The sequence below is a fragment of the Quercus robur genome, chromosome 8 (assembly GCF_932294415.1).
Source record: "Quercus robur chromosome 8, dhQueRobu3.1, whole genome shotgun sequence".
NCBI lineage: Eukaryota > Viridiplantae > Streptophyta > Magnoliopsida > Fagales > Fagaceae > Quercus > Quercus robur.
Genome location: NC_065541.1, coordinates 10,168,297 through 10,183,077, shown reverse-complemented (window position 1 = coordinate 10,183,077; position 14,781 = coordinate 10,168,297). Strand labels below are relative to the sequence as shown.

The 14,781-nt window shown below is 36.3% G+C and overlaps 1 protein-coding gene across 1 annotated transcript; it reads right to left on the bottom strand.

Moving 5' to 3' along the window:
• Positions 1-3,427: 3,427 nt before the first annotated feature.
• On the bottom strand, positions 3,428-3,883 carry LOC126695834 (uncharacterized). Its single transcript, XM_050392637.1, has 2 exons — positions 3,635-3,883; positions 3,428-3,589 (listed from the first exon to the last, which is right to left on the bottom strand). The coding sequence occupies exons 1-2, from the start codon at positions 3,881-3,883 to the stop codon at positions 3,428-3,430; spliced, it is 411 nt and encodes a 136-aa protein (XP_050248594.1).
• Positions 3,884-14,781: the final 10,898 nt, after the last annotated feature.

The window sequence follows — 14,781 nt, the reverse complement described above, 5'->3', positions numbered from 1 at the left end:
AAGAAAAATATCAAACCAAAAAAAAAAAAGTCATGATACATACCCATAAAAAAACCTAACAATACATATATATACACTAACAACTAGAGGGAGTGAGTGTTATAAAAACCTTACTTGACATGAGGATGTGTAAATGGGGGGTGAGTTTGATTTGAAGTTTTGTAATGGGGGTGAGTTTTGTATGAGAGTGAGAGAGAGAGTGAGAGAGGAAGAGAGTACCAAAGTGCTGCTGGGGTTTTGGAGGAGGAAACCGAGAGACCCACAATTATGAGGACTAAGGACAAGCAGCTGCCCTAACCACATGGATGCTTGTCCACCACAGCTTACAAATTGAGTCTCTAAGACTCCATTTCCCTTTTAAAAATCTGAGTCTCTAAGGCTCGATATCTAGGTGGAATCCACGTGGATAACCACGTAATTCTCAAAACACGTAAATTGAGGCTCTAAGTGTCGAGATACAACTCAAGTCTTAGAGACTCGATTTCCAGGTGGATGTCATGTGGAAAAAGGCCAACTTAGAACATGGAAACCGATCCTTAGAGTATCGATTTTGGAGGAGGAAATCGAGTTTCTAAAATTCGAGATGTTAGTTTGGTATATACTTTCAAAAAGTTGCCAACTAATTATATAGTTTGGCAACTGGGGTTAATTTCCAATTTTGGCTGTTTTGTTCAAAGTTATGACATTTAGTGTTGGAATTTGGAACCTTATTAAAAGGACAAACTAAATTTTTGGTACCGGTGGTGGTGTTGATTAATTTTATCTTGAAATTTCAAGAATGATACCCTTTTGAGATTCTCCATTTAATGCTTGGATTATGTGAAAAATTGTATGAACTTCTCAAAATGCTCATAAATCATTGCATCTCCTATTTGTAAATTCCAAAATTAAACACAAGCTTGTATGAACTTATTAATAGTGTCTCCATTTTTTTTCCCTTTTGAAATGCATTTGAATATAATGAAACGAAGATGATTTCAGCAAGATCAAAATGAAAATGAAGACTATGAAGGCTAGAAAATGAAAATATTAAAATAAGAAGAAGGAAAACAACATTTTAATATGGCAACATGCTTCGATTATATATATTCTTTTTGTAAATTATACAAATATCATAAATGTCAACTTTTGTATATAGATTAAAAAAATAGAGAAAATTTTATATTTTGTTGAACTTTTTTTGTGCATTACATGAGTTGCTGACTAGTAATTGATGGAGCATTTTAATATTAAATTGTTGTTTTAATTTTTAATGAATAATAAGTTGGCAAATTTTATGAATATATAAGGGTCTAATATGGTAGAGGAGGAGTTAGTATATTATCAAATTTGGAATTTCACATTGATAACCAGTAATTGATGTAGCATTTTAATATTAAATTGTTATTTTAATTTTTAATGAATAATAAGTTGGCAAATTTTATTAATAGGGCAAAACTTAGGTACAGTATTTATGTGTTGTTCCTTAGGTTTTCTTTTTAAAATTCAGCTATGTGGTTATACTTAACTAAAAATACACTTCTATCTATGAGAAAAAAAGCCACATGTTTGAATCTTAAGAGGGAAACCTAAAGAATAACATCTAAGTAAAAACCACATGTTTGAATCTTAAGTGGGAAACCTAAAGAATAACATCTAAGTACTGTATCTAAATTTTGTTTTTATGAATATATATAAGGGTCTAATGTGGTAGAGGAGTTAGTATACGAAAAATTCTTGTATGAGACAGTCTCATGAGACTTATGTCTCAATGACATGTGGGTTCCACACGTGTGAGACCCACATGTTATTAAGACATAGGTCTCATACAATACTTACTCGTTAGTATATTATCAAATTTGGAATTCTACATTAATAAGGAGAGAGTCCTTATTTTGTAAGTGTGGACATTTATTAGCCTTTTTTTTTTTTGGAGCAAAATGTAAGCGAGATATTATTATTAAAAAAAAAAAAGCAAAGAAAATCAAGGTACATCCGATTGGAATAAAACATCCAAATCACTAAGTAAATCTTCTACCCAAACATCGGTATCTGCAGTTGAAGCCGCTCGTCTAGCAAGGCCATGAGCCAACCTATTCCCATCCCGTTTAACATGCTGAAATTGACATCGCCGCAACAGACTTCCCAACCGTTTTGTCTCATCTATAATGTGGCCATAGAGAGTATAACACCAATCGGAAGCTTGCAACGCCTGAATAATACGAAGACAGTCACCCTCAATTTGCACTTCAAAAAAACTCATCTCCCTTGCAAACACAACTGCTCGTCTTGCAGCCAACACCTCTGCCATCTCCACAGACTAGACCAGCCCCACTTTCTGACTCAAGGCAGCCAACATATGACCCTGAGAGTCCCTACACACCACACCTAACCAAACTTGGTTGAAACCATCCAAAAGCGCTGCATCAAAATTCAGTTTATAGCACGTAGCAGGTGGAAGAGTCCATCGTACAAGAGGTGGACGGACATTGCACGACGCCTTCTTACAGTGAACATCCTAGAACTCCTGAACCAGTTCCAAAGTTCTAACGCCAATTTCGTGAAGTTGCCAGGTACACTGATGAACTCTTAAACGATTTCGACGCTCCCACAAACACTAAGCAGTCATGGCAAACTGAGCACACTGGAAACTTGAACCTGCACTGAACAGAGACTCCTAAACCTCCAAAAAAGACCGACACTTCTTCTGAGTGAGAAACAAAAACCCAGGATCGGACATCCACACAGATCGAGCTTGATCACAGAGCCATAAAAAATGCAAAAGAGATTCCGATTGGTCATTGCATCCCTCGCACGTATCATCAATTGGAATATGCCGAAGTCTTAGATTTAGCTTGGTAGGAAGAGAATCTTTCGCTGCTCTCCACAAGAAATGACAAACCTTCTTAGGAACTTTAAGTTTCCAAATCTTCTTCCAAATAGTATGCTCAGACAAAGGAGAAGAGGAACTTGGTAGAACAGAATTCTCAGCTTCCATTAACATATGATATGCACTTTGCACACTATAACTCCCCGACGAGGACAGCGGCTAGATTAAAACATCCTCAACCTCATCTTCACCCACATATATCCCCCTAACCTTCTCAGCCTCCCAAGGTAAAAATCAAGTAGCCAACTTACCCGGATTCTAGACTCTAGAATTTGGATAAAACAACTCACTGACCCTATCCACAGTAGAACTCGCTCTAGGAGATATAATTCTACTACACCCCAGTTCAGGCAGCCATTGATGATCCCAGACCTTAATTGTTTCGCCATTCCTAATCCTACATATTGCGCCCTTATTAACTACCTCTCGTGCCTGCAGGATACTTTTCCATGCGTAAGAACTCTTTGGATGGACAGGGGCATCAAGTATACTACCTGTAGGAAAATATTTGGCACTAAAAACTTTATATAGTAGAGTATCTTTATCATGAATTAAGCGCTAAACCTGCTTGGCCAACATGGCATTATTAAACTTTTGAAGGTCCTGAAACCGCATACTGCCAATAGATTTTGAAGAACAAAGAGAGCTCCACTTTACCCAATGAATCTTCTTAGTCTCTCCATTACCCCACCAAAACTTCCGAATCATTGCCTTAATATCCTAACATAAACCCACTGGTAATTTAAAAACATTCATAGAGTAAACTGGAATGGATTGAACCACAACTTTAATCATGACCTCCTTGCCAGCTTGAGAAAATAGGTTCTCCTTCCACCCTTGCATTTCAGCCCAAATTCTTTCTTTGATCTCAGTGAAACACTCTGTCCTATTCCGACTAACAAAGGAAGGTAGCCCCAAATACTTGTCATAGTGGCGAATAGCCGAGACCTGTAAAGCAACTTGGATAGCAACCTGAGAGGAGTCCTCAGTATTCTTGCTAAAGAAGAGAGTCATTTTCTCCTTATTAATCATTTGACCTGATGCCACTTCGTAGTACCCAAGCAACTCCTGAATTTTATGGCATTCCTCCAAGGTAGATCTGCAAAAAATCAGGCAATCATCGACAAAAAAAAAGGGGTTAGTTTGGGACCATTCCTAATAAATAGGTTATTAGGCTTTTTAGGTGTGATGCAAGAGAAAATGGCTCACAGGAAGGCGAAGGGAGGAGGTAGTTGGATTGTTGACCAGTTATCATGGAGGAGACCAAATCAAAGAATGTTATTGCACTGATGTTGGGCCTTAGCCCTCAGCCCAATAGTGTTGAGATTCTTTAAGAAAAAAATAGTATAATTTTTATTCTATTTCTCTTATATTTATATTTTATTGCACCAAAAATGATTTGTATATAATATAATCAAAGACGTTTGACCTTCCCCCAAAAAAAAAAAAAAAACAGAAGATGTTTGACATTTTTTTAACCCAATAATATTAATTTAAATTCTATTCTATATTTAAACAATTCATTAGAATTTACACAATATTTTATTTAAATGGTAGAATAGACAATTCAATATACAAATGCAACTATAATAAAAGCTTATTAATAATTATTATAACTATAATTTTTCATATTTAGATGAAAAATAAAAGATAATAAATTATATTTTGTAAAAATTTTCTATCCATTAATTTATAACTAATGACTAGAATATTCCTAAATCTTTAGCTTATAAGAGCATATGTTCATTTGAATAAATTTAATGACACAACTTTTGTTGGGGTGGTCAAGTTTTGAGTGTAAAGCAATAGAAGCGGTGTTAATGATGTGCTAACTTTGATTGTTTGCCACTCAAAACTTCCAAGCTATGAAAAATCTAAAATGTTTGCATGTTTTAGTTCAATTCAAGTCTAGAAAATAAGGACACTAATTATAAAGGCATGTTTGGTACACTGTAATGATGATTACACAAAAATAAAATCCTGAATCTGTATTATGTAGTTTGGAATATATATGATAAGATGGTGGAATGAAAGCATATTTAAAAACTATGGAACAATCAAAACATGTTCTCTCCTCGCTGTAGGAGCTTTCCCTCTCGTTCCATAACGAGTTTCCTCCCTCCCTTAGGTAAAACCTAAGGGTATTAGATTTTCTCTTTTCCTAGATCACTTACCTACCTACCCATCTACTCTGTTTCTCATACTCATGGCTGACGACGTTATCAATGAACTGGAAAAAATGAAACTAACTGTGGAAGCAGAGGAAGTAATTGAGATACTAAACGAGGATAGAGAAGATGAACTTGAGAGTTGATACCTCAGTCTCATTGGCAAACTATTAACCTGCAAATCCTTTAACAAAATGGTGGCTAAGAACACAATCTGAAGAGCTTGGGGAATGGATACAAAGCTCCAAATACTCGATGTAGGACCAAATCTGTTTCAATTCAAATTTAACTCTGAATTTGATATGATGCATATACTACGTGGGGGACCATGGACTTTTGACAATCAACTACTCATGCTAAAGAGGTGGACCAAAGGTATGACTGCTGGGAACATAAAGTGGGAACAAGCATCTCTCTAGGTACAAATTTGGGGAGCCCCTTTCGACATGGTTTCTCCAATTGTTGCAGAAAAGGTTGGAAGCAGACTGGGGATTGTGGAGGAAGTTGAGAAGTGAAGACAACAGGATGCACAGAATATTTTTATGAGAGTTCGGGTGGCTCTACCTATTGCAAAACCACTACATCGTGGGAGCTACATTGCTGGACCTGATGGAGAACGAACATGGATACAGTTTAAGTATGAGAGACTACTTGTCTTTTGCCATTTTTGTGGTTTGTTGGGCCATGATTTGCGCCATTGTGCGAGTCATTATGCAGCGGAAAAGAATGGTGGTGTTGGGAAATACCTGTATGGTGACTGGCTCAAGGCAGCGGGGAATCGTTCAAAACCCAGCTGTAACCATGATTCAGAATCACAAGATGAGCCGGATAATGCTACAGTGAAGGAACAACACCCAACAGGGGTGGAGGCAGCTGCAATTAATGTGTTACCTGAGAACAGCCTGGTGAAAAGCGTTACAAAAATCATTGAAAACGGTAGCAATCATGAGGGTAGCCCGAAACGGTAGCAAGTAATAATTGAGAATCCTAGTGATAAAGGCTTAATAATGGGAAACATTATACAGGATGAGGCAAAGACCGTTGACTGCATTAATTCAAACGTTGAACCGGACTTGGGCCCAACTGGTCTGGATTTGGCAAGTACACAAGCAAGTGGGCCTGATGGGCTGAAGCCTAAGCCTAAAGCAATGTGGGTAAGGCTCAACAGAATGGAGTGTGGGTCTAATGAGTCTGCTAGGGATGTTAGCACGCCAACACTAGGAAAAAGAAGAGTAAGGTGTACTTTGTTTGCAGAACACGAAGAACACCAATGGAAAAGAGGAAGAGTAGAGTCTAGTGAAGCAATACGTGATGAAATATCGGCGGGGGTGAAAAGCCACCCTTGCCGGGAGCAATTAGGATCCTAAGCTGGAATTGCCAAGGGCTTGGGAACCCTTAGACAGGTCGAAGCCTTCGCAAAATTGTGAAGGAACAAGATCCCATGGTGTGTTTCATAATAGAGACTAGACTGGACAAAGAAGGTTTTGAAAATCTTTACAAAGACTTACCATTTCAGAATCGTATTATCGAGAAACAATCGGATGAGGGGGGTGGACTTGCGTTTTTGTGGAAATCTGATGTGAGTATTGATCTTGTGAACTTCTCACCAAACCATATTCTTGTCACTGTGAGGAAGTGGACGGCTTTGTGTGGCACTTGACGGGGTTTTACGGATGGCCAGATACAACTCAACGCAACAAATCTTGGGCGTTGCTTAAACATATCAGAACGTTGGTGGAGGCCCCGTAGGTTTGCATTGGAGATTTTAATGCAATTCTTCATGCATCGGAGAAACTCAGTAAACGCCCAAGTCAGAGGAGTCAAGTGAATGCTTTTGGGGATACACTAGACTTTTGTCAGCTTCAGGATTTGGGTTACCATGGCTACCCGTATACCTGGAATAACAAAAGGCCAGGTGAAGCTAATACGAAGCAACGCCTAGATCGCGCCGTCGCTACAAAAGATTTGGTTGACAAGTTTCAAATGAGCAAACTGATCCACCTTTCTTCACATGCCTCGGATCACTTGCCCATTCTTCTTTAAACCCAATCTTATAGGCATCAACGAGTAAGGGGGAATAAAGGTTTCAAATTCGAAGAAACGTGGCTGTTGTGGGAAGAGTGTGAAGCAGTGGTTGAGGGAGCATGGAATTTAGGTGGTGTTGATGGGTTCGGGTTGGCTGATATACAACACAGAATTGAAGCTTGTGGAGTGGAATTGAAGACATGGGGTGCTGGTAAGCTTAACCCAGATGCTGCGGAGATAAAAAAGCTTTAAAAAAAGATAGACACTATGATTGGGGAGGATGTCACAGAGGAGTCTAAAGCAGAGTTCCTAGAAGTCTCAAAAAATTTGGATGAACTATTACGAAGGCAAGAAATTTTTTGGGCTCAAAAATCTAGAATTTCTTGGCTCAAGCATGGGGATAAAACACAAAATTTTTCCATGCCAAAGCCTCACAACAGAGACAAAGAAATCATATTCAAAGGATTAAAAACTCTGAAGATTGTTGGGTGGAGGAAGCAGAAGACATTGCAAATGTGGCAATTGAGTACTTTGATAACCTCTTCATTATAGGAACCTATGACCAGATTGATGAATGTCTAAACACAGTAACATGTAAGGTTACTCTTGATATGCAGCAGATCCTAACCAGTGATTTCATTGCTGATGAAATGAAGGCAGCGTTGTTTCAAATGGGACCAACAAAGGCTCCTGGACATGATGGTATGAACCCTCTATTTTACCAAAAATTTTGGCTTGTCGTGGGTGATAATGTTGTTATTGCTGTTTTGGATTTTCTAAATTCTAGTTGCATGACTCCTCACATTAACCATACCAATATTGTGTTAATTCCTAAAGTAAAAAATCCCATCAAAATGTCTGATTTTAGACCAATTAGTTTATGCAATGTTATCTATAAAATCATATCCAAGGTTTTGGCTAACCGTTTGAAACAGATCCTCCCATATATTATCTCTCCCATACAGAGTGCATTTGTCCCTGGCAGACTCATTACAGATAACGCATTACTTGCCTATGAGACTCTCCATGCTATGAATATTTGGAAAAAAAGGTGCTTTGGCATTAAAGCTCGATATTAGTAAGGCATATGATAGGGTGGAATGGCCTTTCCTCCAGGGCATGATGGTGAAATTGGGCTTTCCAGAGAAGTGGATTAAATGGGTGATGGAATGTGTGAGTTCGCCCTCCTATTCCATTATGCTTAATGGGAAGCCGTATGGACACTTGCAACCTTCAAGGGGGATTCACCAAGGCGACCCTCTTTCACCATATTTGTTTCTTTTGTGTGCAGAAGGGTTTACAACTTTATTAGAAAAAGCATTTATGGAAAGGTGAATTAGTGGGGTATCTATTTGTAGAAGTGCACCAAAAATAACAAACTTATTATTTGCAGATGATTCTCTATTATTTTGCCAGGCATCCCAAACTGAAGTTGCAGCCATTACTGAGATCCTCCAATAGTATGCAGGTGCATCGGGTCAATCTATTAACTTATAGAAATCTTCGGTATTTTTTAGCAAAAACACATCGAGTGGCCAAAGACAAGAAATTGCCACGTCTTTGGGGGTGAAGGAGGTGGGGAAGTTTGACACTTACTTGGGCTTACCAACCTTCATTGGATGTGCAAAGTACCAAACCTTCTCTTTCCTTAAGGATAGGGTTTGGAAAAAATTGCAAGGGTGGAAGGGGACGATGTTATCTAGAGCGGGCAAGGTGCTAATCAAGGCAGTGGCTCAATCAATCCCCACATACACTATGGGGGTGTTTCTTTTACTTTTGGCGCTTTGTGATGATCTCAATGCTTTGTGTGCAAAATTTTGGTGGGATTAAGTGGGTAATGAGAGGAAAATACATTGGCGGAGTTGGGATTTTTTTATCAAAGCCAAAGAAAGATGGTGGTATGGGGTTTAGAGATTTGAGAAGCTTTAATCTTGCTATGCTTGCTAAGCAAGGGTGGAGACTAATACAAGATCAAGACTCACTATTATTCCAATGTCTTAAGGCTAGATACTTCCCTCGATGCAATTTCCTTGATGCGGCTGTTTCACCAAACTGCTCCTACACATGGAGAAGTATTTTGGCAGCTATGCCTATCCTAAAATCGGGGTGCTGTTGGAGGGTGGGTGATGGATTAAATATTAGAGGTGCAGAGGACAAACGGATACCTAACCACCCCACTAACAAAATCCTATTTCCAACCGTGATGGAGGATGAGAACTGGTGTGTGGCAGATCTGATTGACCAAGACCTTTATTGGTGGAACCGTGACCTCATCTATGCCAAATTCCATAAAGTTGATGCTGATGCTATCTGCAAAATTCCATTGAGCCGTAGGTCTGCACCGGATGCCATTTTTTGGCTGCATAGCAAGGATGGGGCATACTCATGTAAGTCAGGGTATCAAGTTGCAAGACAGATTGCAAGGGAGCTGGATTGGACTGAATGCTCCACGGGTCCAGCAGGAAGACAAGTATGGCAGAAGATTTGGAAGCTAGGAGTGTCGAACAAAATTAAGTTGTTTGGTTGGCGTGCTTGTCAGGAAATTTTACCAACCCGTGTGAATTTGGCAAAAAGGAAAATCATTGATGATAATCTATGTCAATGCTGTGGGAGAGAACCTGAAACTGAAGCACATGTCATGTGGTAGTGTGGGGCTGCTCAAGACGTTTGGGTAGGATGCGTGCCGAGACTCCAGAAGATGCCAAGCAACCACGGTAATGTCGTTATGCTCTTTGAGACTCTATTCGACAGACTTGAGTCCCTAGAGGTTGAGCTGTTTTTTGTCCAAGCTTGGTTCTTATGGAGCCAGAGAAATACGGTCTTATATGGAGGAAGCTTTAGGGATCCAAAATGGCTCAACAAAAGAGCTAGCGACTACCTAAGAGACTATGAACAAGCACAGCGGCAACTTGTTATTGATGCAACAACAACAGGGAGAACCATCTGGCAGCCACCACCACAATCGTGTTTCAAGCTTAACTTCGATGCGGCTATCTTTGATGATTAGAACTGTACGGGCTTTGGTGCAGTAATTCATAATTACAGAGCTGAGGTGATGGCTGCCATGTCAGCCAAGGGTCTGCCGGTGACAACTGGTGATGAAGCAGAAGCATTAGCTTGCAGGAAAGCGCTCGAATTCTCAATCGATGCGGGTTTTCTGGAGCTAATCATTGAAGGGGACAATGCGCATGTTATGAAGAATATTGGCTCATCTCTCCCAAACCGTTCTTCGCTGGGCATAATTATAGATGATGTCAAGTGTCTTATAAATGGGATGCAAAATGTCTATGTAAACAGTATTAGAAGGGAAGGAAATATGGTGGCCCATGTCCTTGCGAGGTTTGCGGAGGACTTGTATTGGCTGGAAGAAGCTCTGCCTCCAGTGGTGGATGAATTGTATTTTGATATGTTGAATTTGAATGAATGAAATTATGCTGGTTTGGCTTTCAAAAAAAGAAAAGCATATTTAAATAACATTTCATAAGATGCCGTTATGTATAAAATTGTATTAACACTTTTTTTGAGTTTAACTTAATATCTTATTATATTTAAATTGAAAAATTAAATAATTAATATCTGACGTGTATTTTTTTTTTTCAAAATTAATAACTATAAAATATTAAAATAGTAAAAAAATTTTATAACAACAAATATCAATTGCCAAATTGCAATCCATCAATTTATTTTTAATATTAAACTCAAGGCATAAAGTAGCAGCAACAATCAATTGCAGAAAGATTTTCGCTTATTATAGTGTATAAAACTTGCCCAAAATTAAGGACAAATTATGAAAATATATACTTAACCAAGGGTAAATTGGTCCACAAAAATGAAATAACTCAATGACAAATTATGAATTTTATTTTATTTCTTATATTTATTTTTGATAAATTATTTCTTATATTTATAACAAACTTCTTGAAGAGGACTTTTATATTTACAACACTTTTGAGGATTATTGTCATTTCCTTATACTTCATGAAGGACAGTGTTATTGGATGTTCTTAGTGTATTTAGTTATAGAGTATTGTATCAAAGTTTTGATACTACTTACACTGAAAATGTAAAAAATAGTGGAAAAAATATTAAGCTTATTTATTTATTTATTTAAAATTTCCCTAAAAATGTTTTAAACATATTTTCTAAATTAATGCATTTAGGGTATCTGTTAACTTTTTCTTATTTATATAATACTAGTTAGGGTGGTGTGGGTACCCAAGGCATGCTTGGCAACGTCCTAGGCATGCTTGCAACGTCCTTGACCGTCCTCGGCATGCTTTGCAACGTTCTCGGCATGCTTAACAACGTCCTTGGCCGACCTTGGCATGTTTGCAACCTAGGCGTCCCACATCGAAAGAAAACCCCCCCACTTTCTGCCTTATAAGTTGTGAAGTAAAGGGAGTAGTGTACCACCAAGCCTCTTGTGATCACAGAGATGCTTGGTGGTACACTACTCCCTTTGCTTCACAGCTTATAATGCAGAAAGTGGGGGGGTTTGCATGCCTTGGGTACCCACACTTTATTTTTTGTTGTGGTTAGTACCAGCTTGATATTTTATTTTGATTTATAAGGAATTAACACCTCAACAATTGTGAAAATTTTATAACAATTTGTTGTGTTAACTAACAGCTCTATATAAATAAAAAAGAAAAAAAAAGAGTTGATTGGGCGATATTACCCGGAAAAAAAAGAAGGCTAGTGAACAATGCAAGTTGATCAAACAAAAAAAAAAAAAAAATGTAGCTACTACTATAGCTTTACATATTTACATTTTTGTTATGAAAGTGTTATGAAAAATGTTGTAAATGTCACACTTCTTTTTTCACAATATTTTTATTTTTAGTTGTGGTTGGTTTTAGTATGATATTTTATTTGGGATTAACATCTCAACAATTGTGAAAATATTGTGATAGTTTATGTGTGTATGTGTATGTTTATGTGTGTGTATGTGTATGTGTATGTGCATGTGTGTTTATGTTTATTTGCATGTGTGTTTATATTTATGTTCATTTATGTTTATGTATGTGTACGTGTATGAGTGCGTATGTGTATGTGTATGTTTATGTGTATGTGTATGTTAATGTGTGTGTATGTGTATGTGTATGTGCATGTGTGTTTATGTTTTTGTTCATTTATGTTTATGCATGTGTGTATGTTTATGTATGTTTATATTTATAAATATGTATTTTTATATTTATAAACATAAATATAAATATAAACACACACACATAAACATACATGAACAGAAACACAAACACAAACACAAACAAACATATACAAAAACAAACAAACATAAACACACATACATATAAACACGTATAAAAAACAAAAAAAATAAAAATAAATATAAACACACATACACATAAACACGTATAAACAAACATAAACAAAAACAAACAAATATAAACACACATACACATAAACACACACACGTAAACATAAACATACATAGACATAAACACACATACAGACTGAGAAAAATTAAACCCTCATATAGATTGAAAAAAATTGCAAACTAACATCAATCCTCAAACAATTTCGTTAGTTATTTTGGTGTGCTAAATCGAGCTTTTATGTGTGTTTATATTTATATTTAAGTTTATGAGTGTGTATGTTTACGTTTATGTGAGTTTATACGTGTTTATGTGTATGTGTGTTTATGTTTATGTATATGTATATTTATGTGTATGTGTATGTATATGTGTATGTTTATGTATATGTGTGTATGTGTGCTTATGTATGTGTATGTGTATGTGTATGTGTATGTGTGCTTATGTATGTGTATGTGTATGTGTTTATGCGTGCTTATATTTATGTATGTTTATGTGTATGTATATGTGTTTATGCGTGCTTATGTATGTATGCTTATGTATGTGTATGTGTATGTGTATGTGTATGTTTATGTGTGCTTATGTATGTGTATGTGTATGTGTATGTATATTTGTATGTGTATGTGTATGTGTAGGTCTCTTTGTCTTTTTCAGATTTAGGTGCAATACCCTGATGTAATTGTAATTAATGGTTTTTCAATTTTCAATCTCAATCATTAAATAAAATATATTAAAGGAGAGTTAAAAAGTTAAAAAAAAGAAAATGTAAAAAAATACCTATGACAGTGCACCTGATCTCAGTCCGTCTTTCTTCTCTCACCTTTTTTCTTTTCTTCTTTTTTATGCGGTGCTTTGTTCTTCTTCCTTTTATTTTTCTTTATACGTCGCATAGGTTGACAGGGGAGGAGCGAGTGAAAGCCACGTCAAGAAAGGAAATCGAAAATTATGCTGCCGAGCCAAAGACTATGAAAATCTCTTCCTCTCAACTCAGACGGTCCTCTTAGGTGTAATTGTGACTTACGAGGTTTCACCGGATTATGGTATGTGATTTTTGGTTATTTATTTATTTATTTGAGATTATGAAGCAAATAGTTTTTATATTTTGCTTACCATTTCTATTTTCTGAAAACATTTTTCTTGAAAATACCATTTTTTTTGCTTTGCTTTCAGTTTATCATTCTTGCTTGTGGTATGTGTTTAATTAATTTAGATCTAAAATTAGTTCAACAAGATGATTTTTCTTCTAAAATATAATAACAAAACCAATATATGTTTTTTTAACGGTGGGTTCACTTTCAGTGTTTTCATTTTGTGATTTTGGTTGTTTTGTGGGTTTTGTGCTTTGATTTTGGTGGGTATGACTTGATTTGTAATTTGGTGGGCTTCTGGGTTTTTGTTGTGATTTGATTTTGGCTGGGTTTTGGCCGTGGTGGTGGTCGTGATTTGATTTTGGCTGGGTTTTGGCAGTGGTGCGTGGTTGGAAGTGATGAGCTTGAAAAGTTTCGGCCATGGAGATTTAGAAGGAGAGCTTTGCGGTCAGCCATGGAATACGGTGTGACGTGGGTTGAGGCAGAGAGAGGATGAGAGGAAAACGGGGGCGGCTCTAGACATTTTGGGACCTAAGGCGAGAACTAAAAATGGGGCATTTTTTATACTTATATATTAATTAAATTAATGTTTATTTAATATTTTTATATTATATTTTTCATCATTATTTTTATTTTCTTCTAAATTATTTTGAAGTTCATTATCAAGATTTGTTGTATTGCAAAATTGAACATCATTTTCTTCTAAATTATTTTGGTGAATTTCTTGCTCATTTGTGATATTTTCATCTAAATTTTGTGTTATATTTTGTTTATTACTAATAAAAAATTTATCCATTGATCATTTTTGAGACTCAATTAATTTTTCTTTTTTTTTTTCTTTTTTTAAGTTTTTCATATCCAGATGCATATTTTCTAGTAGACATTTCTAATCAAACAATATATTTATAAAGACTAAAATAAAAAATAACTTTCAAGTGTAGAGCAAATGAGAAATAGAACCTGATTTATATAAAAAGTATTGTTGTAGTTTCATTGAATAATAATAAGTTTTTAGCAATCTCAACATTCATAAATTAAAAAAAATTAAGCACAAGCATAACAAAAATTTAAGCACAGCCATAACATTGACACAAGACTTATTAATAAGACCCACCTACAAAAAAAAAAAAAAAAAAAAAAATGCAGGCTTTAAAAAACAAAAAAAAAAAAACTTGGAGGCCCAAACTTAACGCCCAGTCCAGGGAGGGTCCAGGCATCCAGGGAGGGCCCAAATAAACAAAGTTATCTTAAGTTCTTAACAAATAAAATGGCCCAAAGATTTATAATTTTAGACCTTAGAC

Excerpts from the sequence above, each read along its gene's own strand:
- LOC126695834 (XM_050392637.1), bottom strand. The coding sequence starts at position 3,883 with ATGACTCTCTTCTTTAGCAAGAATACTGAGGACTCCTCTCAGGTTGCT. Across the intron at positions 3,590-3,634 it reads TTGTGGTTCAATCCATTCCA|GATATTAAGGCAATGATTCG; the intron begins GTTTACTCTATG and ends GGTTTATGTTAG.